General features: G+C 32.3%; 1 protein-coding gene across 1 annotated transcript in view; it reads left to right on the top strand.

Annotated features, from left to right (window-relative positions):
- Positions 1 to 10664: 10664 nt before the first annotated feature.
- The window catches only part of LOC129216647 (RYamide receptor-like), a 37580-nt gene continuing 20827 nt past the window's right edge, over positions 10665 to 27417 (top strand). The window contains exon 1 of the mRNA XM_054850863.1: positions 10665 to 11477. Within this exon, the coding sequence (XP_054706838.1) occupies positions 10665 to 11477 (813 nt within the window). The remainder of the gene's footprint in view (positions 11478 to 27417) is intronic.

The following is a 27417-nucleotide window of genomic DNA, read 5'->3' as shown; positions in this document are numbered from 1 at the left end:
ATTAAAAAATACTGTTGAATTTGCAAGAACGAATAGAAATAGTGCCATTTTTTATTGGCATAGTGCAGATGCTGTTGGAATAATTTCTGAGGATAAAGTAATAATGTTTTTATTTTTTTATTTTTTGGCAGTCAACTTTACATAGACGCAGTCATTGAGTGTTTTTCGTTCCTTTTTTCAACTTATAGCTTTGGCAAATTTATTCAAATTGGTCTTAATCAGCTGTATTACGTTCATTACACACTTTTATATGTAAAAATAAAATATATCTCTATAGACTTGCAATACATTTCACACATGAAGTTGTTTTGTTTTTCGTTTCATAATGTTCCGTGATAGATATTTAAAAGACAGTAAATCTTTATACATAAATGGCTACTTCTGTATGTATGTCTGAGGTAAACATCAAAACTACTGGCCCGATATCAACGATTTTTTCACCATCGATAGCTACATTATTAGGAAGCAACATAGGCTATAATTTATTTCTAAAAAACTCAGTTTAAAAAAGTTATGATGGAAAACAGGAAATTTCCTGTAATTCTGCCATTAAATGAATAAATATATAACCCATTGTTACAAAAATGCGTTGCCTTTCAACAGCAATATTAAGGCTTTTCTGGAGCAAGCGTGAAATTTATTGCTTTCTTAGGAATTGTATCCTCATCTTCTTTACTAATAATAAAGCTGAAAGTCTCTCTGTCCGGAGGATGTCTGTAGGATGTCTGGAGAATGTCTGTGACGCGCATAGCGCCTAGACCGTTGGGCCGATTTTCATGAAATTTGGCACAAAGTTAGTTTGTAGCATGGGAGTGTGCACTTCGAAGCGATTTTTCGAAAATTCGATGTGGTTCTTTTTCTATTCCAATTTTAAGAAAAAAACTATGATAAAATACGAAATTATCATAACGTGGAACTGTAACGTGGGTACAAGACAATTGGCGAGAAAATTCACCATACATTATTTGTAAATATACAGGCGAACCAAAAGACCTTTTAATTTTTCTATTACAGGCAAAGCCGTGCGGGTTCCACTAGTTACTAATAATAAAGCTGAAAGTCTCTCTGTCCGGAGGATGTCTGGATGTCTGTGACGCGCATAGCGCCTAAACCGTTCGGCCGATTTTCATGAAATTTCGCACAAAGTTAGTTTGTAGCATGGAGGTGTGCACCTCGAAGCGATTTTTCGAAAATTCGATTTTGTTCTTTTTCTATTCCAATTTTAAGCCCATTTTTCACAGAAATTTAATAAAATGGGAAAGAATTTGTTCTGAAAATTATCTTTCTTTTCTTTACTTCTTTATCTTTCTTCTTTTCTTTTCTTCATCTTCTTTACTAATAATAAAGCTGAAAGTCTCTCTGTCTGTCCGGAGGATGTCTGGATGTCTGAATCTCTGTGACGCGCATAACGCCTAGACCGTTCGGCCGATTTTCATGAAATTTGGAACAAAGTTCGTGTGTAGCATGGGGGTGTGCACCTCGAAGCGATTTTTTGAAAATTCGATGTGGTTCTTTTTCTATTTCAATTTTAAGAACAAAACTATCATAAGACGGACGAGTAAATTACGAAATTATCATAACGTGGAACCGTAACATGGGTACAAGCCAATTGGCGAGAAAATTCACCATGCATTATTTGTAAATATACAGGCGAACCAAAAGACCTTTTAATTTTTCTATTACGGGCAAAGCCGTGCGGGTACCACTAGTTATACATAAATGGCTACTTCTGTATGTATGTCATGGGTAAGCTTCAAAACTACTGAACCGATATTCACAATTTTTTCCCCATAGATAGCTACATTATTAGGAAGCAACATAGGCTATAATTAAGTTTGAAAAAACTCAGTTTAAAAAGTTATGATGGAAAACAGGAAATTTCCTGTAATTCTGCCATTAAATGAATAAATATATATGATTTAAAAGAGTTAATTTCATGTAATTTCCCCATTAAATGAATAAACATAAAACCCATTGTTACAAAAATTCGTTGCCTTACAACAGCAATATTAACAGTTATCATAATAAAAATTTTGAATCAAGGTTTCTCTGGAGCAAGTATGAAAGTTATTGCATTCTTAGGATTTTTACCCTCATCTATGCCAATAATCGGTAACGGAACGAAGTAAAAAGACTTTTGATTTTGGCAACAGTTGGAAAATAGAAAGTGTTTATTGTCAAAACTTACACAGGCCTGCAAAAATCGGGTCATGAAAAAGTGATTGTACGGTATTGAGTGACTTTTATTCTACTGGATGCGCTGATTTCAAGTATGACATCCATTTTTACCAATCATAAAGATATTTTCGCCATTTGGGCTTTAACATATAGCAGAAAAATCTATTTTTTCCTATTTCGAGAGAAAGTCTTTTCAAAATATGTGTAAGTTTATTACTTACACTTACAAACGAGTTTATGCATCAAACATACAATTGGAAATCAATTACCAAATATATATTAAATTCATACAAATAAGAGCATAGTAATAATTAATCATGACGATTCAATTATAATGGAAATCAATCTTTTCAACTGGCGCTGTTTTTTCAGCCAAAAATTACGTAATACTATTTCTCGGCTTTCATTTTACCATGTAACCAAAGTATCGCAATTAAAATAATCTTTAAAACGTTTGTTAAAATGTAAAATAATCCGCTAACTAAATTAGGCAAATCTGTAAACAGCACAAAAATTTCCATTAGTTTGTCTTTGTTCACACATTCAAACATTGGCCAAGTTTTGCTACTTATTTCGGAAGAAAATATTTAGCATCATTTTAAGTCCAGTATTTGGCGACAATATCTCTTTGACGAAAATGAGTAACAGACAGTTTTACAAAGTAGGGAGGGGGAGCATTATCTAAGGTATTCCAAAACGCAAATTTGGTTACATTATCGCACCAAGAACCCACAATAATTGAAATTCCCAAAAACAACTAAAGCAAGTATAGTGGGATTACGGGCGGCTATATTTTTTAAAACAGTTTGCGTGTCAAAAGCCATATAGAAAAAGCTTTAGACTATGTTCAAAAACTATAATAATAATAATAATAAATGATAAATCGTAATAAACAAGTACAATTTTATGTTTTGGAATTTTTTTTTTTTTTTTTTTTGCATAAATGTCGTGCTTTCGTTTTTAACTGAATACTATTTCGGTCTTTATACTTACTGCTATTTTACTTTTATGGGTCAATCACACCAAAGCGGGGTGTTTTGAGTTCTTTCAGTCAAAACCGAAAACGAATGAAAGTAGCGATTGTTTCTTACATTCATTACTGGCCCAGGCAACGTCGGGTAGTTTTGTTAGTATCTCACAAATAGTTATATTTACAAAAAAAAAATCGCACTAACAATTTACAGACTTTATCATGTAAGATCCCCCTTACCCCTTTTTTTTAGATATGATTCATTTAAATTAAAAAAAAGGGGGTGACCTTCTTACCCCTTAATATAGGGTAAGTGGAACACGCATCCGATTTTTTAAAAAATATAATCGTTAAGAATATTTAAAGCATTATATTAGAAAATAATGATGAACTTTTGTTTATTAATAATGTCCAACATAAGACAATAAGTTTAAATTTTTTTGTTTCAAAACTTTTGTATAAGGTTTCAAAAACGAACTATTCTCAAAAGGGGTCCCACTTACCCCAACCAACCCTATGTCAATAAAACGCATCAATTATAAAATAGGAGTACAAAGAAGTGGGTTTGTGTCCAAAACCTATTTATTTTTATGATTCAGTAAAGTTCCAATTTAAACACACACACACGCCTACACAAACACGCACACCTTCGCCTACACGCACATACACACACGTGCCTGCACGCACACACGCACATACACACACGCCTACAAACACGCCTACACGCACATACACACACGCCTACACGCACATACACACACGCCTACACGCACATACACACACGCCTACACGCACATACACACACGCCTACACGCACATACACACACGCCTACACGCACATACACACACGCCTACACTCACATACATACACGCCTACACGCACATACATACGCGCCTAAACACGTGCCTAAACACACACGCCTACACACACATATATGTTCATTGCGACTTTGAAACATCAATCAAGAAATTGAGCAATCATTTCTTGCAAAACATTAATTAAATATAAAATGATGGCTCATCTCTTATTAAACACATTAATACTAAAAGAAATATAGGGAAACTTGTCCAATTTCAAATCTTAAAATTCTCAATATTTTCTTGAAGCTATTAAGAGGTACGAGGGAATCTCAATACTAGACTATGTATCCCATTTGCTATAAGAGAGCAGTTTCACTTCGAAACTCAGAAACAAAACCTTTGGAAACAATTGCTCTTATAATTTTCATTAATTTGATTTATTCCTTAAAATCGTAAATACGAAAAACACTTTCAAAACTTAATTGTTTTTAAACAACTTATCAAAACTATAAAAACAAATTAATGCAACCATTTACTCTATACGTTAATCCTTAATATTGTTTTTTTTTCCCCTTTTAAACTTGCGAATGCATATGCATTTTACTTCGTAATTTATAATTTTCTCCAATTACAGGAAAGAAATTATTGCGTTGTATTTCTACATCTGCTTTTTAAAAACATTTTCTCTTAAATTAAAATAAGTCATTTTAAGTTCCGATCTTCAAACTTCATAAATTTTCCAAAAATTTACTCGAAGTTTATTCAATTGTGTAAGTATCAGAAAGAGCTTGAATAAACGCGTTCTAACCAATGACAGTAATTCCTCATTTCAAGAATTAATTCCAGCTTTCAAATAATAAAGCATACATAATGATTCATCTGATTCAAAGGATCAGAGTCACACATAAGCACATGAACTTGGTCTTTAAGATGGATAATAAAATTCTTTACTGCAGCCCATTTTTCGCATTCCCTTTGAGCAGCAAGTCATATATTTTACGATTTTATATCATGTATGAAAGACTTACAGCGATTACATTACACGATTCTCTGCTAAGAGGGATTGTCGATTCTCGTCATTTGTATTTACTTTCTGCGATCATTAATTCTGCTTATTATCATATTAAAATCTCACTTAACTATGGAATTCAATTTGCATATTTTTTCGCTCTAGTAAGAGCATTTCTACATTTAAACTGACTTATTTTTAAAATAAACTTTTACTCTACTATATTAATTTTACATTTCGTAAATTTCACTAAAACTTCATCACTGTAAAGAATTGTTCACCATAAAAGTATTATGTACGTATAATCTTTATTAAATCAATTTTTGTCCTTAGGTTACAACTATTGAATTTACCTATCGTAACCTTGTTATTAATTATAGATGATGCTGAAGTTTTCTTAAAAGTGAACATAATATCTGTAGCTTGGAGCCAGACTAACGTAAGTCTGAAAATTGCGATTATCCGTTTATTAGCGCATTTTATGAAGAAGCCTATTCCACATCGAACCACGTGAACGTAATTAAGAGTCTCGAAAATCTGAGTCTCAAAAGTCCCGAGGTTCTGCTTAATCCGAGGTGCTTTGTTGATATTTTTAAGGTTTACATTTTTTGACAAAAAATGTTTTTATGTGGAAATTTGAATATTTTGCTATGTACAACTTCCCTAGCAATGTACAATCAGGTAATAAAATGAAATGGAAAGGTTTATGTCACTAACACTTGCCAAGTGACATGGAATATTCTTTGACTGTTAAAGATTCATTAAGAAATGCCTTGGAGAAAGTAGGAAATATGTTGATACAAAAAAAAAACTTGAAATTGATTCATTTTTTTATAGCCTCAAAGGACGAACGAACAGCTCTTTCGGAATACCCTATTGCAATTTAAAAGGGAAGTGCAAAACTTGACGCTGTACGAAGCGTATATATGAAATTTTACCCTGCTATGTCTAACGTTTTTGTGTTTCGTGGGCTACATATGTACGCTCTTACACAGCAACAAATGTCACGACAAAACTCATCAAAACTTATTCGAGGACGATCAAAAGGCAGTGTTTAGTTGCCTGCAAGTTTACACGCAATATTACGTGCTGACAACAAGAAAAAAAATCTAATCAAAACTCGTTTAGGGATAATTAAAACATAAATTTATGTTGATATTTTCATGATAAATTTTAGAGGAGACAATATTTTCTTTTCATAGCGTAATGAAGTAAACAGCTAATATCCTTATGTAGTCCAAAAAATTTTTCGGAAAATCCGAGTTTTCAGTAATTTGAGGTGGGGCGAGCCCCAATTACCTCGGATTTTCGAGACTCTACTTTATTTTTAAAAAGTCCTTTTCAATTTTCTACCAGGGTTAAAAGAGCGCGTGCCCCATCCTTTGGATGCACAGAGAAATGTTTGTCCTCTCTGCTGTAAAATTTTCACAAAGTGACTTGCGTCTTTCTGGCTCTCTGAGGCACAGACATTACAACCAGAAAAAAAAATGTAAATTTTTCAATGGCAAGCAATAAACTCGCTGTGAACAGAAAACGTTTTCGAGAAAAGCCCGTTCCTAAGTAAAAATGTATTAATGGATGAGCTATTGAGTTTATTTATGGTAACCTTGTCCTTAATAACAGATGATGGTGTTATTTCCTCAATGTTCTTAAGCAAAGAATTTATTAATGGGGAATTAGTACTGAAATCAGATATGGAAAAGAGATGACTATTGGCTCCAATAGCGGCAAAATAAATAGTAACTATCCCATGGAATAGCTGTGCATAACCAGTAATGAGGGAAGCAAAACCATCTCCAGATCTAGGTACTCACGAGCAAAACTGATAAGCCCAACCCTCATTCATGAAACAAAACTGTAAAATGTATAAAATTACCCACATGTCAACATTAGATATTGTTTAACCTGTTTTCAATTACAGAATAGCATTTACATCAAGCAGGAAAATAATCAAAGTCGATGACCTAATTTATTTCTCGAAATGCTCAGAATTGTTCAAGTCTTACCACCTAAATAAAGAGTAGCAGTATAAAAACTGCCCTTTTTCTATTCATATGCTTAATTTTCAGAAGGTCTTTTGAGTCTCCTAAAATATAAACAAAGATTTTTTCATATTTTACTCTCATTTATATACTTTTTTACAGGTTTTTTTCTCTGTGGAAACATCATAATTTCTTTAATACGTCATCAAACATCACAAGTATGGTATCGTTTTAAAGATCCCCACTCCCTTCTTTGATGAAAAATAACCTATCAGTTCATATTTTTCCTATTTTGAAAGTAAAAATCTGAGTTTAGAAATCGGATGGATAAGTTTAGTTAAAATGCAAACTTCCGCTTCCACCGTTTAAAGGGGAACCGGATAGCTCAGTCTGTAGAGCGGCAGATTTTCAACTGAACAGTCCAGAGATAAAGTTCTCTTGGTCTGGCAGTACGCCTTAATTCCGTTTTTAATGCAACAGCTTTGCATGTAACAACTAAGGCGTTAAAATTGATGCAATGGGAGAAATGGGAAAAATTAACATATTCTCTTAGAGAATATGTTAATTTTTATAAATAACGATTTTGCATTGGAGAGGGGATGATATTTTTACAGCAGGGCTGTAAAATTTGAGCGCAAATGCTTCGCACGGGTCAGTCAGCCATATTTATTCTGCAGTAATAATGTAAATTAGTTAAATTTCAGTGAGGTATTATGTCTATACGTTACAATTATTCGTTAAGAATATCTATTGAAGGCTCATTGGGTCTTCTGAACCGATTTAATTTAATTCATTTCCAAATCAACAGGAATGTTCCCAAAATAAGCCATCGAATATCGATAACACAGAACTCAAGGATTTTTGGATGTACTTTTAATAATCATTTCATTACGCGATCAACTTGGATCGACTTACCTTGGTAAAGGAATGTATCCTCATATGCAATACTAAATTTATTATCATATGTAAAATATGTATGGTACCTATATTATCTTCTCTTCTCTACTAATAATAAAGCTGAAAGTCTCTCTGTTTGGATCTCTGTGACGCGCATAGCGGCTAGACTGTTCGGCCGATTTTCACGAAATTTGGCACAAAGTTAGTTTGTAGCATGTGAATGTGCACCTCGAAGCGATTTTTCGAAAATTCAATTCTGTTCTTTTTCTATTCCAATTTTAAGATCATTTCATCGAGAAAATTATCCTAACGTGGACAGTTAAATTGCCAAATTATCATAACGTGGAACCGTAACGAAGGGCGAGCAAATGGACATAGCAAATTGGCGAGAAATTCATCATCCATTATTTGTAAATATACAGGCGAACCAAATGACCTTTAATTTTCTACTATGGGCAAAGCCGTGCAGGTACCGCTGGTAAAAAAAATAACAAAACTATTGTGTAACATTTTCAACAATTGTTTCTCATTAACTTAACATTACAATGCTTCATAGATGAATAATCTTTTAACCCTTAAAGCACCCTTCGCACGCGGGGGTAAGTTGAATCAACTTTTCGAAAAAACTGCCTGTTAAGTAATAGAGTCGCCCTCTTCGTGTGTTCACACGAGACAGCTTGGTTGAGTCAACCTTTCTTCTAATAAGCCAAATTTATTTGAGCAGCCACTCCACAACGCTGTTAAAACTGAACTCAGTTGATTCCACTAGTATACTCGCGTGTAGAGCAAACGCTTTACAATTAAGCTGAAACAACTAGAAAGTTGAGTCAAGTCATCAGGATGAGAATGGTAGCGACACATGTGTCGAGCGTGCCTGATTATATTTGATTGATTCCTTCCCTTTTCTACCAGGTCGTACTTCCTGATATCAGCTAGTTCGATATTTGATTCAACCTAGTTGAATCATATAAGGCAGTGAGAAGCAAAGGGATGTAAGTGGACATTTTAAAGTTTTCAGTAAAACGCATATAAAGATTACGCCCTAGGTAGACTTTCATTGATATATTTTATAAATCATGCTGTACAGCAGCACCTACCAGGGGCTACTAATACCTTCTGTTACCTACCTCCTCTTACTAGATGAGGGTTTCACCTACCCTTTGTACTGGTTATCTCCAAATATTTTAATTTTGCAACTTGCATCCCTTTGCTTCTAATTAAATCATATGTAGTTGGCCTTAAGAGCTGGGAGGTGAGAATATGTCTTTCTTGGATTAAAAATTCACTTTTAGAATTTCGAATACATATTTTATCCACATTATTTTGGGATCACAATTTTAATGTTAGAAAATTGATTAAATTATTAACTGAAAACTATATACTGTTCATTTTTAATTTAAAAATGAAATACATTTTCATTCATGTTATTATGCTACTTTTATTCAAGGCCAGTTGGTAATATCACTAGTTATTCGAGTATTTCTAAGTTGAAAAATAAATTTACCAAATTCTGAAAAGAAAAAGTGTTGTTTTGTATACCTTATGAAACTTTGTATAGACACATATTTACCAGTCTAGCCATTTCTGCAAGTTCTACTGAATGCATTTAAACAAAATGTGACATCCATACATCCATATTATTTTCTTTCCCCTTTAATATTTTTTCCGCAAAAATCTCCATTTTCTACTAGAGATCAAAAAGACTTTAAAGGGTTTAACCGATAATTTTAAAATTAATTTTTTTTAAATACAAATTATTATTTCTAACCGTAACGTAACTAAAATGCAAATTCAATTTCCTAACCTTTTACTTTTATTTACTAAATGTTACGAAATTAAAAGCGAAAATCTAACGTGATTATTATTTTTTTTCAGTGCAACAGAAATTGAGCAGTTTAACCTAAAGATCCTCTCAACGCATTTCCCTGGAAAAATTGCACTCTTAATTACAGCACCAGTTCGACATGGATTGCACCATTTTGCATCTGCGGGGCAAGAAAAGAAAGTAGAAACTTCTGTGCCCTTCCTTTATCTCACTCACAGCTAGGACCTGCGGGGAAAGATTAAATGAGTGAGAAAACTTACACTCGTCTCCGGAATATGTTGACGACTACTGAAAGATAAAGTGTTTCCATTATCTCCACTCTGAACTCTGCAGCTAAGTTAGCAGGTTCATTCAATTCGTGGAAACATCCTGTAAAAATATCCTAAGAAAAATATGTTTTTAAAAGAATAATCGCCTCTGCGTTTCTTCAGTATTTTTTAAATTTGATTTTTATTCATAGTTCATGTTTGCAGAAAGGTTTGCATTTTACCAGAGAAACTCCTTTGTTCGTGTATGTAAAGTTTTTTATTCTATGCTCTTGGAATCTAAACAGGAAAGCAAAAATTTGTTTTGAATGAAAAATGGCGAATAAATGTGACTACAAGTTTTATTTTTCTAAGCTCAAAACTATTTCTGAAAAGCCAACAGCATGCCTGAACTGCTTCGTTTTGATTTCTTAATTTTTACTCATGTTTTCATATTTGCAGAGATCTTTATACTTTGCAAGCGAAATAAATTTTATGTGTAAAGGTTCTGTGCAGTTTTGACACTCAGACCTTTTATTTGTGCTGTATGAAAAATGACAAGTAATGGCTAATTTTTCTGAAAATCCAATAGATGAAAGAAATGTTTCATCTTGAAGAATTTTTCGCATCGTTTTTGAAATATTTCCTATAAACTATTTTTATAATGAAAAGGCAAAGCATATCTAACATTACTTTTTTTTGGAAGAGCAATGGCATTTTTAATTTAACCAAATTCATGGCATAGCTCGTAATGAAAATGGCTGATAACTTAACCATAGGAAATCTGGAGGATTATACCATGTATTCTATTTCCGACAATTTTACGAATGCGACAGATCAAGGAGAATTCCAAGTTTTTAGCACAAACAGTTCCTGGATAAGTGTAGAACCGGTGCCAAAAGCTGTCGAAGCCCTAATGTACATCATGTACATTATAATATCCGTTGCAGCAATCGGCGGCAATGTCATAGTGTGTTACATCGTCTTTGCCTACCAGAGAATGCATTCCGTCACAAACTTTTTCATCGTAAACTTAGCCGTCGGGGACATCTTGATGGCTAGTCTGTGCATACCATTTGGATTTGTGTCGAACTTACTCTTACAGTATTGGCCATTCGGTGCTGTTATGTGCGTCGTAGTCAGCTATGCACAGGCTGTGTCTGTTTTCATTAGCGCTTATACACTAGTCGCCATCAGTTTTGATCGTTACATCGCCATTTTGTACCCTCTGCGTCCCAGAATGACGAAACTGCAAGCTAAACTCATCATCATTTTAGTGTGGGTTGTGGCTTTGTTGACCCCGCTACCCACAGCCATCATGTCCAAACTTGAACAACCTCAGGACTGGATTGAACTCAATTTGACAGACAGGTACACTTGCATGGAAGCATGGGAGTCCAGTTCGCAGCGGTACCACTACAGCATGGCTTTAATGGTACTGCAATACTTCTTTCCGTTGGCTGTTCTGATATATACGTATACTAGGATTGCTATTGTGGTTTGGGGAAAGCGGACACCAGGTGAAGCTCAACATGCGAGAGATGAAAAAATTGCTGCATCTAAAAGAAAAGTAAGTGTTTTTAAAATATGCAATTTTTTTCATATTTTTATTCATATTTAACGTAAATGGGCAGTGTGTATAGCATTGACATAGCTACTAAGATCTCTAAAAACCAGAAACATAACAAAATTTATACCATATCTTTAAAAGTTTAAAACGTTAGGGTTAAATGCTGATTTTGAAACACTTTTTACTTTTTCTTATTTTTTTTTCCTTTGTTTCTTTTGTTTCTTGGAAAAACAGCAACTACTTTATTAAAAGTTCAAAAAAAAATCTGTTTTAGGTATTACAAAGCTTTTTTACACTCTTAAAATATTTGATTCAATTACTATGTGTTGACAGATACATAGTATGAGTGAAACTTGCAGGGGTTGTGCACTAAACAATTGCTATTATTTTTGATTGAAATCTTGTTCTTTTTACAAATAAAGTTGTTAAGTTGAAAACAAAAAGTTTTTTCCTTTCAGCAAAAGCAAGATTGAATTCATTTTATCGTAACCTGGGAAGAAAAGTGACACAACGCAAAAAACAGCTTTGAAAAAATATCAAGGATTTCCACAATAGTAGTTTTAAGCAATTTAATCTCAAATATTGCAATACGCACGAAAAAACTATAATGTCATGTTGAAGTGTTTTTTTTTTTTTTTTTTTTTTTTTGTATTCTTAATAAATAATACAAACTTAAAGTTCGAAAAATTTAGTTTACCCCAAGTTTCGCCGACATTTATCGTTTCTTTCCCCGTTAAATGTATCAAAAGATATGATTGAAACTGAAAAACAGGGGGGGGGGGGATTTCTGTCGGCAAAACAAGGGGAACCCCAAAAATTTTCTTCTAAATTATGAAATTTTAATGATGTATCGTTGTTGATTATATCGTTTTTACGCTACTATGAACAAGTTATGTTAGTTATCTTTGTGGGAATTTTGTGGTAAAAAGGAGCATATAATTTGGGTATTAAGTCAATAGTTAGTACGATTTTGCCAAATTTTAGTTAGTCTTTTCCGTGCCGTCGTACACTGCGTTATGTTGTTACAAAAATATATGCAATACGTATTTAAAACGGAACCCAAAATGAATACCATATTTTCTTTTCTTAATCGTTAGATTACAGAAAAATATATTCCTTTGAAAGTGCAACCGCGAACTAGTAGCAATTTTTCTCATTTTTTAAACATTCAAAAAATCCAGCCTTGAGATATTCTCAATTAGATCATCCGTTTACACTGGCCGCAAACACTCCTTTTATTGTCTAATTCAATCTTTTAATGCTCCCACACATTTTTGCAGTCCCATTGAAGTAGACTTGATCCCTTTAACTGCCGTTGACTGTTGACTACATTACAGACTCTGTTTTTGTTAGAACTTTAATTTCCTGTCGAGTATGAAAGAAAATTTTCAGGACAATGAATCATTAATGTATGTCTTTTTGTGAAAAGAGTTTGACCTTCAAATTCAATTCTTTGAGATCTTGAGGCTATTTCGATATACTAAATTACTTATGTCTCTTTTAGAATTTAGAAGAATGTTATAGATGGTGCTTTAGCCATCTTTGTTTTCGTTTCATTTTCACTACACTGAAACGACCATTGACCGTAAAGGTCACATTTGAAACACTTAAAACCATTTTCTTTTGCGGGGAAACACTTGGACGAATGATTTCTTTCAACCCAATTAAAACAATTTCCATTAAAATTTTGGGTTATTTCTTGGTTTTGGAAAAGATTCTTTAGGTTCAAATGCAATAGAATCCTCTGTAATTCTTGAGTATATTTTTAGCTAATCGCGAAATTCAACAATATTATGGCAACCACAAAGAATAGATTTATTTTACGGACTGTCATTTATGCCATTGATAACATGATGCATTAAAGCGCTATCTTCAACAAAACTAGTACACAAAACTTGTTTTATAAAGAAAAATATTCTTTAACGGACTTATTTCGTCTTTGGCGAAGCCTCGCTAAAAAAAAAAAAAAAAAAAAAAAAAAACGAAAAGTCTTGCGGAATTAAAACACTGATCACAAGTTCCTTAAAAAAAGATTTCTTTCAATTATTTCCAAAAACGAACACTTAATTGGCTTTGCAAAAATAGCTTAGCTTTCCCGCTTAACAATCTTTTGTAAAATATTAAATTATGCAAATCACTAATCTCAAATAAATTTCAAATATCTTCAAATTCTGAAATCCACTTTTTATCGAATCTGTAGTATTCTCCATAACTTTGCGATTGAATTTTCTGTGTCATTAAAGTTCATAGAATATTTAAGACAACACAAATACTCTGCATTATTAGTCAAAGAGTCATTATGTGCTCGTCATAAGTTTGATTTTAGAACTATCGCAGTTATTTTGAAAGATTGCAACCTTAAACTATCATTCAACTCAGTCATTGCAAAGAAAGTAATTATATACAAAGTCACTCACCGGTCGACGTCACACAGCTTTAATGAGAAGTAATCCACAAAAGCTATTTCACTAAACAGTTTTACAGCACTACAAAAATCTTTAATATATATACAGGGTGGTTATAAAATAACGTGAGGCGTTACAAGCCCTCTAGCAAGTGAAATATTGAACGAAACATAGTCAAATTTCATGGGCGTGCAAAACAGGCCATGAGATTTCGATTTCTGCAATAAAAAAAATAGTACCAAGTCAGCACCAGGGGGAATTTTGGAACTGAAAAAGTGTATTACTTGTGAATACTGAAGAATAAATGCTAAAAAAATCAGCACACGTCAAGTTTTTTGCTACAAATATATGCTGCTTTCAAATAAGGTTCAACAAAAGCAACAACAAATTTCAATTCGTAATAAGAGAAAAATAAAACCAAAAGTCGTCTCGAAGAAATTTTGGCGCGGAAGCAAGGATTTCTTCTTGAAAAAGTTTCATACAAGATGGTACACCACCACACATTAAGCTTTAGGTACTGAGTGTATGGCGACAACATTTCTCTGATAGGAGTTTTATTAGTCGTGCATTTCCTACGGTATGGGCACCGTGGTCGCCCTATCTTTGATCTTGTGATGTTTCGCCATGGGGATTTCTCAATGGTGTTGTGTTTCTACGACATGTTCCCGATGTCTCAACTTTGAAAACTCGAATAACATTGCAGGTAGGGAAAAATCGATTCCCCCCTCCCCCGGATGTGTGGAAAATATTGTGCATTGTATGCAGTACATGTAAAGTACCTCGATGTTTATCATATTGAACCTCCTTTGTTGGTAAAAATCATATTTTGGGAATAAAATTGATGCACATTTCGTCAGTTAGCATTTAAGCCTTCAATATTCACAATGATACACCTTTTCAACGCCTAAATTTTCCCTGGTGACGATTTTTTGCACTATGCTTTCTTATTTCAGAAATTAAAATCCCATGGTCTATACTGTGTACGCCCATGAAATTTGGCAATGCGTCGTCCAATACTTCACTTGCTAGAGAGTTCTGAACACCTTATGTTATTTTATAACCATCCCAATATATATATATATATATATATATATATATATATATATATTATATATATATATATATATATATATATATATATATATATATATATATATATATATATATATATAGAAAGAGAGAGAGAGAGATATACTGTTAAGGTAGAACGGGATGCCTCTGATTAACCAACAGATTACTGCCAGAACCATAGGGAAAATGGTTTTATCGGCACCTTTATGTACATGTAATATGTGACTCAGTGACTCAGAGCAGCCAAATCAAAAACAGCAAAATAATACATAAAATTGTTAGTTTCAAAAACTTTTATCATTTTAAAATCTGTACCTAAGAGTCAGAACAACGTAAGTCAATCGCACGGGGAAAAGGAATTGTCTGATGAATGGGCAAAAAATGAGACGCACGTTTTTTTAACGTTGGTAAATATAATTACAAAGGACTTTTTTTGTTTAAAAAAATACGTTCACATAGCTCGATGCGGAATAGGATTCCACATACAATGCACTAATAAACAGAAAAACTCAATTTTTGAACACGTCAATCTGGCTCTAGTGTATAGAAATAACGAAACTATATTTCATATACCACAAAGTATTACAATATGTAATAAGTAATCAACAACGTTTTGACGCACAAAATTGGCAGATGACTGCATACTCGTGTTTTGAGGTATCAGAGACCTCTTCTTAAGTGCTATAACAGTGATTTTTAAATGCTGTAAAAGTATTGAACTTTTGGATGAAAAGACATCCGGTAAAAGCTTATTTTCATACAAAAGCTCACTATTCGCATTGAAAAGAAGGTTCCCTGAAACCTCGAAACACTTGTATGCAGTCATCTGCTAATTGTGTGCATCAAAACGATGTTGATTACCATTTACTTTTCTGCACAAAGGTATTTATTTATTTTTATTACAAAATGCGTTTCGAATCTTGAAAAAGGCTTGCATTATTATTTTCCTTGATCTTTTTAGAGCAATGTATTTCTTAACTGGAATCCACTAGATGTTTAAGAACCGAGGACAAATATTGATAGTTAGATGGTGCGGCAAACTTTGAAAATAGTGTACTAGTTCATTTTACTCTACTACTTTACTTTACCTAACATATCCCTTTGTAATTATATTTATAAACTACAGCGTCGATTCGACTCCAACACAAACATATTAAAATATTCTTTCAAGCATTTGTAATGTTTTATAAAAAAATACACAATTAGTAAGTGTAGAGAGAAAGATTTCTTCTAATCCCGTTTATAAAGACAGAAAAACACACAGAACCAATTATTTTTTAAAGCTGTAGAAAAAGAATGGAATGAAAATGCAAGCATCCTTTACGGAGTGTCTTTGAGTAGTTCTTTGGGTTAAATATATTCCTTTATGGCATTTACACTCGTCAAGAGATTCTAGAGACATAGATTCTAATGCATAAATCATGTCTCTCTTTTATCAAGCAAATCAAGTATTTTCGTTATATATGCGGATCATTTACTGTACTTGCATTCCTACAAAACCTAAGAAAATAGAATCTTTCCATCAAAGTAAAATGTTACTTTTTTTTAGCTCCTTCTTTGTTTTGTTTGCAAATAACTCGACTAATGTTTACTTCGTTCTTTCGAAAATATTACATTAGAACAATACACGTGAGCGTAGTTACTGCTCAAGACAGAAATTGGAGAATGTCGATTTTAACCGGTGATTCACTGGCGAATGGTTATACGTTCCAAGTTTCGGACTTTCACAGTAAAAAATCGTTGCTTAAGAGCAAAGCAGTATGTCTGACTCATGTTTTCAGACTTAGATATCTTAGTGCTGCTTTGGGGTGACGATAAATATACAGGGTGTTCCGTTTAAACCTGCAAAAACCTCTATTTTCGCAACCGTCAGTCCTAGATGCATACTTCCATTTGCAAAAATGTTCAAAATCAGATGCCGGTTAAAGTACTGAAAGTTTGAAGCAAAAATAAAAATGAGTCAAAAAATAAAAATTTTAACTTTTTATACGGGCCCTTGGTCCCTTAACTTATGTTAAGGGGAATAATCTCCGATGAATAAAAATACTAACACAAACAAATGGACATTTGTGCGATCGAAACTCAAGGAGATACTTGAACTCAAAGTTTAAGGGACCATACTGAAGATGAGATTGGAACTTATCGCCCATTCAGAAGAATGACACGTTGTCGAAATAAAATCCCGAAATATTTATATTTGTCATTGCTATTCAAAAAGAAATGCAAATATGATGTCATGAAACGAAAAAACACTCTACGAAAACTCGGAGCTATGCACACACTCTATGCACACATTATGTTAAACTCTTGTTAATCGCTATATTTCCCCCAAAAGTTGTTGTTGACGGAAAGTAAAACGGTATAGATCACAAAACGCTGCGTTTCATACCTCATTGAATATTGGTGGTACTAATGTCAAATTTTCTGTAATGGAATTATTTTTTAATTGATATTTTTTCTCTAAACATAAATTAGGAGACTTAGAGCCCGTATAAAAAGTTAAATTTAATATTTGTTCACTCATTTTTATTTTAGCTTTTAACTTTCAATATCTTAACTCTGCATCTGATTTTGAACATTTTTGCAATTGGAAGCATGCAGCTAGTACTAACGGTTGCAAAAATATAGGTATTGCAGGTTTAAACGGAACACCCTATATATATATACTACCACAGTTAAATCAATATCTTACTGTTGTTTTCAGACTTAGCGATGTTATTGCTGTGTGGAGGCGACGATAATTACGAGTATATACACAGCAAGCAATGCGTTTTTTATCTAAGTAAGTACAAAAAGAAATTAAACCTGAGGTTGATATAACAAGGAAAATGTGTTTTTAAAAAATGTTATGATAAGTTTTTTTTTTTTTTTTTTTTTTTTTCAATGTCGAAAACTTTCTGAAGAGATTTGAGAAAGTTAGGCAGACTAAACAACATACATAACTCGTCTCAATATCTTAGTATCATTTATTATTTTTTTTCCGCTTTTACGAGGTTTCTTCAAAGGTTGTGATTTGATTTAAAACATTTTTAATTTTTTTTGCTAGGAGTTGGCAAAGAACTTATTGTGATATTTTGCAATTATGCTTTATCGCTTTAAACTTTTTTTGAACTTTATTAAAACATTTTTTAGCTTTATGATTTTTAAGTAAAGGTTTGAGTATTGTTCATAGACAGTCAAGTTATGATATTTTTTAAAGAATACCTTAAAATTTTTAAATAAATAAACATATCCTTTTCTCTATGTACGGCTGCATTCGTCTGATTAAACTTAGTTCAAACCAAATCTTAATGTTCATCATGCTTTTCCTTAGATTCTTTTTGTTCATCCCTCGCTCCATTTTCTTTTTCTTTACTAACCCATTTTCTTTTTTTAAACTAATGAAAACAATTGTGTCAAAATGTTGTAAGACGACGACTTCTTCTCCGGCATTTAGTATTGTCGAAGTGCTGGTTGTTCAATTTCTTCCTTATCCCTGGCTGCAATTTGAGTTTAAAACCTTTCCTAAACATAAACTTAACTACTATGCATAACCTATCCTATAAGATGAAATATCCTAATATGTTTATAATATCTGTATTAAAAATAATATGTGAAGGTGTAAAACGCATAGCTCGCAGTCTTTATCAAAAACTTCAGCATAAGTTCAAATCAATTGAAAAATATATGTATAAAAAAGCATCTCTGGTTTAAAAAGCGTGAACTTAATATGTTTGCATATCTTTGTGTGAAGCAACCATCTGTGAATATCATGTCTGGTTTCTTGTCTTAGATTCAAATCTTATACTGCCGAAAGTATGTTACACTTAATCAGTTTTGTGAGATAAGCTAGCTAAAATAGCCCCTTATCAAAGAAACAGTTTACAATCTGCGTTAATGCACTCGAAGATGAAATCTATTCAGTAAAATACGCTCTATAACAAAAAAAAATCGATATACCTGAAAGAACTTGTCAAAATGAAGCAATTATACATACGTAAGGACAACATGGGTATAAAAAATAAGCTGATGTGTGCATCACATGATTTCCTTTTACTCCAATTTAATGTCATTTCCCCATTACTGGCAATTTTAATATGATTCAATAGTTTACTATCTAAATATCACCAACAGTGGCCAAAGTAAAATCAGATTTAAAAAAAAAGCGCCAAAATGTCGCTAAGTTGGCGACAAAACTTGCCGACCAAAAGACTGGCGATATATCGCCAAGTGTCCGCCAAATTACAACACCACTTGAGTTGACATCGAAATTAACAGTGATTCCCCCCAAAAAGGGACAAAAACACCAGAATGCCACCAAAAGGGGAAGTGCACAACGAGACCTCACTAGGAGTCTACGTACCAAATTTCAACTTTCTAGGACATACCGTTCTTGAGTTATGTGAGATACATACGCATATCCGCACATACATACATACGTACATACAGACGCCAAGAGAAAAATTGTTGTAATTAACTCGGGAATCGTCAAAATGAATATTTCCCGTGTCTATACGTTCTTAGGCACTTATCCACGTGAGATCGAGTCGAAAAAAAACGCAATGTTCATTCGGGGGTGAGTAAAATGGAAATTAAGGTCGATTTTTTAGTGAAATTTTTTTTTGCGAATACAAGACTTCCTTTTTGTGAAAGGAAGTGAAAATGATTACAAAAAGAAATTAAGGTAATCATTTACTGAAGGAAGAATTGCAAATGAACGGAAGTTTTAGCACACTGTTTTCAGTTACCTGTATCGTGAATATACAAGGTGATGCAAGCGAGCATTGAAGCATAACAGTTTCATCTCGTACTAGAGTTAGAGTAAACTCGCCACTAATTTGATCACATTCATAGGCAGTCCAACTTACCGTTCTAAGCGATCCCAGATAACTCGATATATGACAAATCAGGGATCAAGCAATCGCAAATTGTATAAACTTAAACGAATGGAAAAAAAAATATTTCTTCCTGAAGTTTGTTCGAACTAAAATGTTTTTGTTTTTTGAAAATAAATATTAGTATTGCAAAATTAGAATCGGTAGTAATAGTTCGATATTGCACATTTATAGAAATTTCAATATGAGTTTCAATTTAACTATAATGAATCAAAAGTATAAAAGTAAGCCGAAAGAAAGAAAGTAAACTTTTGTTGCTCATAAAAACCAACATAAGCCTCACAAAGTTTATAAAAGAGGATTTCTTTCCTAAAAAAGCAATATAATACATTTTTCCCAAAATTCAACGTTTAAGAAAGAACGCCGCAAAAGTGTTAATTATACGATAGTTTAATATTTTACAGAACATAATTCCGTAAAAACTGAGAAAGTTAAAGTTGACAGTTTTTATTTAACAGTTAAAATACTTTAGTTTCATTCGTGTTAATAAAACAAAAGGTCTTGGAACGCTAACTGTTTAAAAACTTTAAGGAAAAAAGAAAAAACGAAACAAAGGAACTAACAGGCGTAACTATGGTAGCAAAACAAAATGTTAATTTCGGTTGTGAAAATAAACTCCATTCATCTTTAATTTTTGTCCTGGAGCTTAGTTCTGAATGTTCCCTAGGCTTAGTAACTCTAGGCTTGCTTAAAGCAACCCTAGGGTTACGGTTTTCTAAAATCAAGTCTCCACATTTTAGCAAAAATGGCAACGATTCAAATTTCGGATTAAAACTTGATTGTCCCTTATAAAAATGCTTATAACTCTTTTCCTTGTTAAATAAAGGCGACGTAGAAAATGTTCTAAATTTTGTTTTTCCCTCTTTCGAATAAAACCAAAATTGAGAAGATATGATGAATATTTGTTGTAGAAAGAGACATTTTTGGGTCCAAAACTAAAATTTCGAAAAAGCGAAATTTTCATCGAATATCTTTCGAAACAATCTGTAAAACTTCCCAGCTCAAACCTAGACAGATTGAAATTTTCGACGAAATCAGTCTGGGAGTTTCTGAGTTTATCCCAGACATACAAGTTTGAGCTAACATGAGCTGAATACTTGAATCAAATTTCATTGTTACAGGTTCTTAGCGTTTTATTTTATTTCCTTATTCACAACCATATACTAAATAATAATCAGTTCGGTGTCTGTTAGGTAAAATGTGCCAAAACTCACATAAGGCATTGCACAAGAACTTTCCAAATGATTTATAAAAAATCGGAAAATGAGGTGCACAACCTTAGTGAACACTATACCTGTATATCAACTGTTTTAAGAACGTATTGTTCTCTCGCGGCGCATTGCTACAAACAAACATCTCATTTTATTTTATGTGAGATATATTGGAAAAAAAAAACTTTAATGAAACGGGCACGATCAGAGACACTTTTGTCATAAATTACACTGGTAAAACCATTAATAATGTTGTACTGATTTTTTTTAAATTGCTTGACTTGCAATTAGTAAAATTGAGCTTTCTTACATTATGTAATTAGATGTTTGTTGCAAAACCCTCCGCCTATCCAACATGTCATTCGCTAACTAATTTTTATAGGCCACAAATTTAGACCAATTAAGGTTTAAACTGGATTTTATTTAGCAGCATATCTTGAAAAAATAAATTAATTAATAAAACAGCTGAAATAATAATATAAATAAATTTAAAATATTATAATCAAAGACAAATATCGTAATACGTATCACATGCCGAAACAAAATCCCACGTGACCAATCACAATACCTACATAAAAAGTGCTTCTTAATTTCAACAAAAAAAAATAGATAGTTTGCAAGTGCATTTTTTGTACACTTGCTTTAAAATTTGTTCGTAAAATAATTGAAGCTTTAAAATAAAACTTAATTGTTGCTGAAGTATAATGCTGTATTCCTTGACAATTATAATAATGTATTATAAAGTTAGCTTTCTGAAATGCATGCAGTTGTATACAATTTGTTTTTATAGTTTGAATGTTGTCGTAAAAAAGGTTTGTGGTAAATTGGTGGTCTATTCACTATCTATTGGTGGTCTTTAATGCATAAAGTTACGTAAATGAAGTTATTCGCATAAAACTTAACTGCTGACTTTGAGACCTCAAAGTGATTCAATAAATATCTATAGCTTGATTATCACTGCTTTGCAGTTTTCCGGAAGACTTTAAGTGCACTACAGTGCATCGTTAATATTGGCTTGTATGCATGTACAAACAGCTACCTATTTCTGACTCTAGTAAAATTCAAACAATATTTATCTTTCACGAAATGATTCTACACATAATGTAGAATAGCGGTGTCCTTTGGCTGGGAGGCTATAGAGTATGAAATTTTTTATATCTAAGGTTGTTCTTCATTTTTTCAATTAATTTATTAAAGAGTCCTGCCCACGTTCGGAGTAGTTTTTTTTTTTTTTTTTTTTCAAAAAGTTCAAAAACTGATTAACTGCATATTTTTTTTTAACTGAAAAAAGATTGAATGTTGGAAAATAATCCAAAAAATAATTATTGTCTCATAAAAGTTACAAAAAATGGGAAAGTTGAGCAAAGAATAAGCTAATTTTGCAGTTCACGCCAAACACTCTATATTCATTTCAGCTCAATATGTTTGAAAATCCTTTCTAATGTAAGTTACTACAATTCTTACCTCAGAGCTAAAACTTCATTCTAATCTCAAAATTAAGAAAAATATGGCTTTTTTTTTAGTTCATAGATGTTCTTTCGAAAAACCCTCCATATTTCACGGTTAAATACCCGTAAAATTTTGAAATACTGACAGAGAGCTTAGTACAGTTCAAAACATTCCTAGTTATGTAAGAAACATTATTTGAAAAAGTCAGGTTAATAGACATAAAACTTTTCAAGTTATGAAATTTGTTGTAAAAGAAAATATCGAAAACGTAGTTTTTGTTAAAAAAGCGCGTTAAAAGATTTCCATTATTTTAGTATAAATGTTTTAGACAACTTTTGACGCTGAAAATCTCAATGTTCGTCGCTTATATATTCATTGGCTGTACTTGTCTATACGTTTACTTTTTAACGGCTTTGCTTTTTTCCTGTTTTTTGAAATGTAAGGGGTCTTTAAGTTCAATTTCCGGTTCTTAAGATATCAGTTTCGGTACTTAATTGGCTGTAACTTAGTATCTACTTATTGTAAAGGGTGTCCCAAAATTAACGCAAGATTTGAATTTGCCGCCATTTTTGCAATAAATGGTTGGCAACCCTGAAAAAAGAACAATTTGACAGCTGAGAGTTTAGGGTAATCAAAAATAGAGCGTTATACGATACAATAACGCGCTTTCATTATTGAACAATTGTTTCAAAAATAATGAAAGTTGAGGCTGGTCAAGCAGTTACTGTTATTGGCGCTCGGTATCGCAGCACGGTAATGCACGGGTGGTTGTGGGCTTGTTGACATAGACCTTTGAATTCAAATAACCCCATAAGAAATTTAAAAATGTTAAATCACACGATCTAGGGTGCCAATTCTGATCACCGAAATGAGAGAGTACGCGACGAGGAAATGCCTTATGCAGTAATTGAAATGTTTCACTCTCTCCAGCTGTATGGTACAATAACACCCCATTTTTACTAACCCTTAACTCTCAACTGTCAAATTGTTCTTTTTTCATGGCTGCCAACAATTTTTGGAAAAAATGGTGGCAAATTCAAATCTTGCGTTAATTTTGGGACACCCTTTAGAAGCAAAATTAAAATATTTTTTGAGTCCTGAAAATATGTTCTTTAAAAAAAATTAAGTAAAATAAAAAGTTTACTTATCATTAGCAAAGCCTAGCACACATGCATAGATTAAATCAAGGGACGCATTGGCAGTACATTTGGAGCAAGAGGTGCACGCGTGCCTCAGTGTTATAAAAATTGTTTTGTTGATTATTTTTAACAAATTTGGTAGCAATTCAGTAAATTGATCGTTCATTCGGTTGGATTTTGATTTTAGACTTGTGAAATAAATGTGTTTTCTCTTACTTCAGCGAATTATTAGAATAAAATTACAGTCCGCATAAGTTTATTAAGATCATCGAACAATCAATTTGACAATGCATGGCATGCAAATTGTTCTTGATCTAAGACATTTTACCCTAGCAAAAATGTTAGGTTTAAAAAAAATTTCGTAATTTGAATTACATGAGCAATTATTTTTCGTCAGAATTCAAGCATAGCAAGAATCTGTTTTATGTAGTTTTAAAGAAATATAACTGCGGATTGCTTCTCGTTAAGTGAACCTTTTCCTTAAAGCATTTCGTTTTTTTCGGGTAGTCAAAGCAAGTAGAGCCATTTTTAGAGTAATATTGAGCAACACTTTACCACAGTCTGACACATATTTCAGCAGTTATCTGTAATTAATGATTTAAAACGGAAGAAAAACCCCTATGTATAGTAAAGGTATTCAAAATTAAGAAATACTGATGATTAAGTCCATTGAAAATAAGTTATTAATTTGGTTCAAATTAGTAACCTGGTTAATTACCAGGCGTACAAGTAATAAAATATGGTTTTCAGGTAACTGATGCTGCAACAATGCAGTTTGTGCTATAAAGATTCGACACTGCGCTATTTTGTTGGTTCATCGACAAGTGTTTGACGCGAACGAGTGATAAATTAGAAAAATATGTGCAAAGTGTAGTGTTGCTGCGTTCAACATGTTGCTGTTTCTACCGAACAAAGAGCATTCGTGAACAACATTAATCTCTCTACATTCATTTGAAGAAAACTTTTTCCGAATACTTAGATAAGCTTATAAGGAACTTCCTTCATCGCAAGATATTTGTGAAGAATAACTTTAGTGTCTCAAAGATGGTAAATTTTGCTGAAAGACGATACTCAGTGTTTGGTGGGACCAGAGAAACGTGGTCTGTTATAAGCTGTCAAACCTGAAGAAATGGTTAATACCAAAACTGTTCACTCGTTGAAAAAAGGCCAGAATTCCGAAATTGGCTGAACGGATTCAGTTTTCTGCAAATTCAATACACCATCACATACGAAAAGCGGGTTCGCGACAAGTAAGACACATTCAGCATTGCAGTTCTACCCCACGTGGCTTACTCACCAGACTTTGCTCTTTCCGATTACTGCTTGTTTACATCGATGAATGCACTTCCTGAACAACTCTTTGGTTCGTACGAAAATGAGGGAAATTGGCTGGTGAATGGTTCGTGCCAAAAAGGAAAGGTTTTTACTAGTGCGATATTTACAAATTACTCGAAAGATGATGGAAATGTAAGAAAAACCATGGAGCATATTTTGAATGCAGCACTTTTCATCCTTCTTCCGAATTCAACATGTTATCAGAAAAAGAAATCAGTAAATTCATCAAATTATCATTAAATCGTGTACACATAGAAACGTAACTTTGAGCAGCTTCAGGAACACATTTTTTTTTCTTTCGTTATCGCAAACAAAAGAAAAAGATCATATCTATAACCTTAAATAAAAAAAGAAGTAAATGTCAAGAAATCCGTCAAGTACTAAAAGAGCCTATGACACGAACAATGCCAATTTTCTAGCACCAGATCAATAACTCTCTCGATTAGCTAAGATTTCAAGTCATACCAGTATTACTTTCTACCAAATTAACTGATTTCTAAAAACAAAATGTGCGTATCTTTTTAAAAAGAAGCGGTTGAATCATATGGGATTACACAAAATTTAGTTTCTCGAACTGTTAGGCTTTATTTTTCATTAAATTTCAACTATAAATCATTTGTCTGTTAGGATAATTACTTTCATTTAATTTTTTTCTATCATTTAAGCGCACATTTTAACGAGAGGAAAATTGCATAACAAAAAAATATTTCTCTTAACACACCGTTTTGAATATGAATAGATAAAAGTAAACTAAGAAACAAATAAAGTAGCAGTACCATTTTAAACAACAAAAAAGCAAATGTTCTGTTGAAAATAATTTAGTGTTTTGAAAAAAAGCGAAAAAGAAAAAAAGCGAGATAAATTTAAGAAACAAATCATTAAAGTGAATATTTTTTAGGCAAAAAAAATATCGCTTGCTTTTTTTACTCTTTTTTGGAAAAAAAAGCACCTAGGAACCTTTTTTTTTTTTTTTCCGCGTTGCTAAAATTGAAAAAAAAAAAACTTTACAAGAATAAAATAAAATCCCTCCTAAATACATAAATTTCATCAAAAATAGAATTGTTTGCAACTCTTTTTTCAGGTAAAAAAAAGAGGTTCTTTAAATTTCCTAAAAATTACCGTCGCCAAAAATAAATTCAAACTTTAGAATGAAAATAAAAACAAATTATTTCATAGTGTGAACATTTGCGCTTTGAATTAATTTCATTTTGATTAAATCAACCAATATCTTACTTCTGTCAATGTTAAATCTAGGGGAAATAGTATTTAGATTCCTATATATGATTTTTTTTTTTTTAATTTCTAGAAATCAAAACTTAAGAATATATTCCAAATCTGCCCATTTTTTTCAAACTTTTGGTGCTGAAAAGTAATTTTTACTGTTGTGACTTCTTGAATTATAAAAAAAGAACTACTATAAGGAAAAGTTGAAATTTTTTAATTTCTCAAAAATTACCCTTAAAACACCCAAATCGAAAAAAATATTTTTTCTTTTTTTTTTGTATTCACTTACTACTAGGTTAAAAAGAAAATTTGACATGAAATTGCGAAACTTTTCAAAAACCATGCAAATATGGTGGGGAAATTTTCGAATGAGCTCATGCGTTCAAAATCTAGGGACTTTTTTGCTAATCGTTTTGTATCCCATTTATTCATCATGTATGTTTTCAAATGTATAGAATACATTGCTACTTTTCTAATGAAAAATGCCTTTTGCTAACAAGCAATGTCCCCAGCCTATTTTGAGTCGCCATATATTTGATCTGGTTTATTAAAAAAGGCTAGTGCGATTAAAATTCGTAAAAATAGAAGTAACAAACAAACTTCCCTTCTGGGTGTATCATCAAAACAAAGTAGAAATTCTGACATTATCAAACGAAGTCCAGCATCCTAATTTAGCCGATATTATTGTAACGAAGTAAATTATTGCTGCATGGTTCGAGGAAAATTAGATAAATCAATCTTAATTACGGTAGGAGACTTAACATCATAACAAAGCTTTCAGTACTTTTACATTATGTTATATTATAATTTATGAACACTATTACTAACTTTATTGACTTTAATAATATGACTTAGATTAACATGATGAGGTCTTGCTTACTGTTAAACTCAAAATGCAATGTTCAAACTTAATAATACAACGTCAATAAAGTTATACAAGAGCAAAATTAAAGGCTTCTTATGCAAATATTTTAAAACATGCCAAAAAGAACTGTCTGGTTTAACAACTCCATGCATTTGTTACTATTAATATAAAATTTGAATTTTTGCTTCAAACGGCAAAAAGAGAAGCAAAAACTTGAAAAGTGATAACAGCTTTAGAAAAGGAACGGTGTTTAAATCACTTGTACATGTTTTATTTGGTGTTAAAAAGTACAAGTTCAATCTGAAAACGTTGCCCAAACATTTAAGAGATGATTGAGTACTCTTAAATAATTTGAAATCATGCAGTA

Source organism: Uloborus diversus, chromosome 2, assembly GCF_026930045.1.
Source record: "Uloborus diversus isolate 005 chromosome 2, Udiv.v.3.1, whole genome shotgun sequence".
Lineage (NCBI taxonomy): Eukaryota > Metazoa > Arthropoda > Arachnida > Araneae > Uloboridae > Uloborus > Uloborus diversus.
Note: the sequence above shows the minus strand (reverse complement) of the source record. Positions and strands in the feature narration are given on the sequence as shown.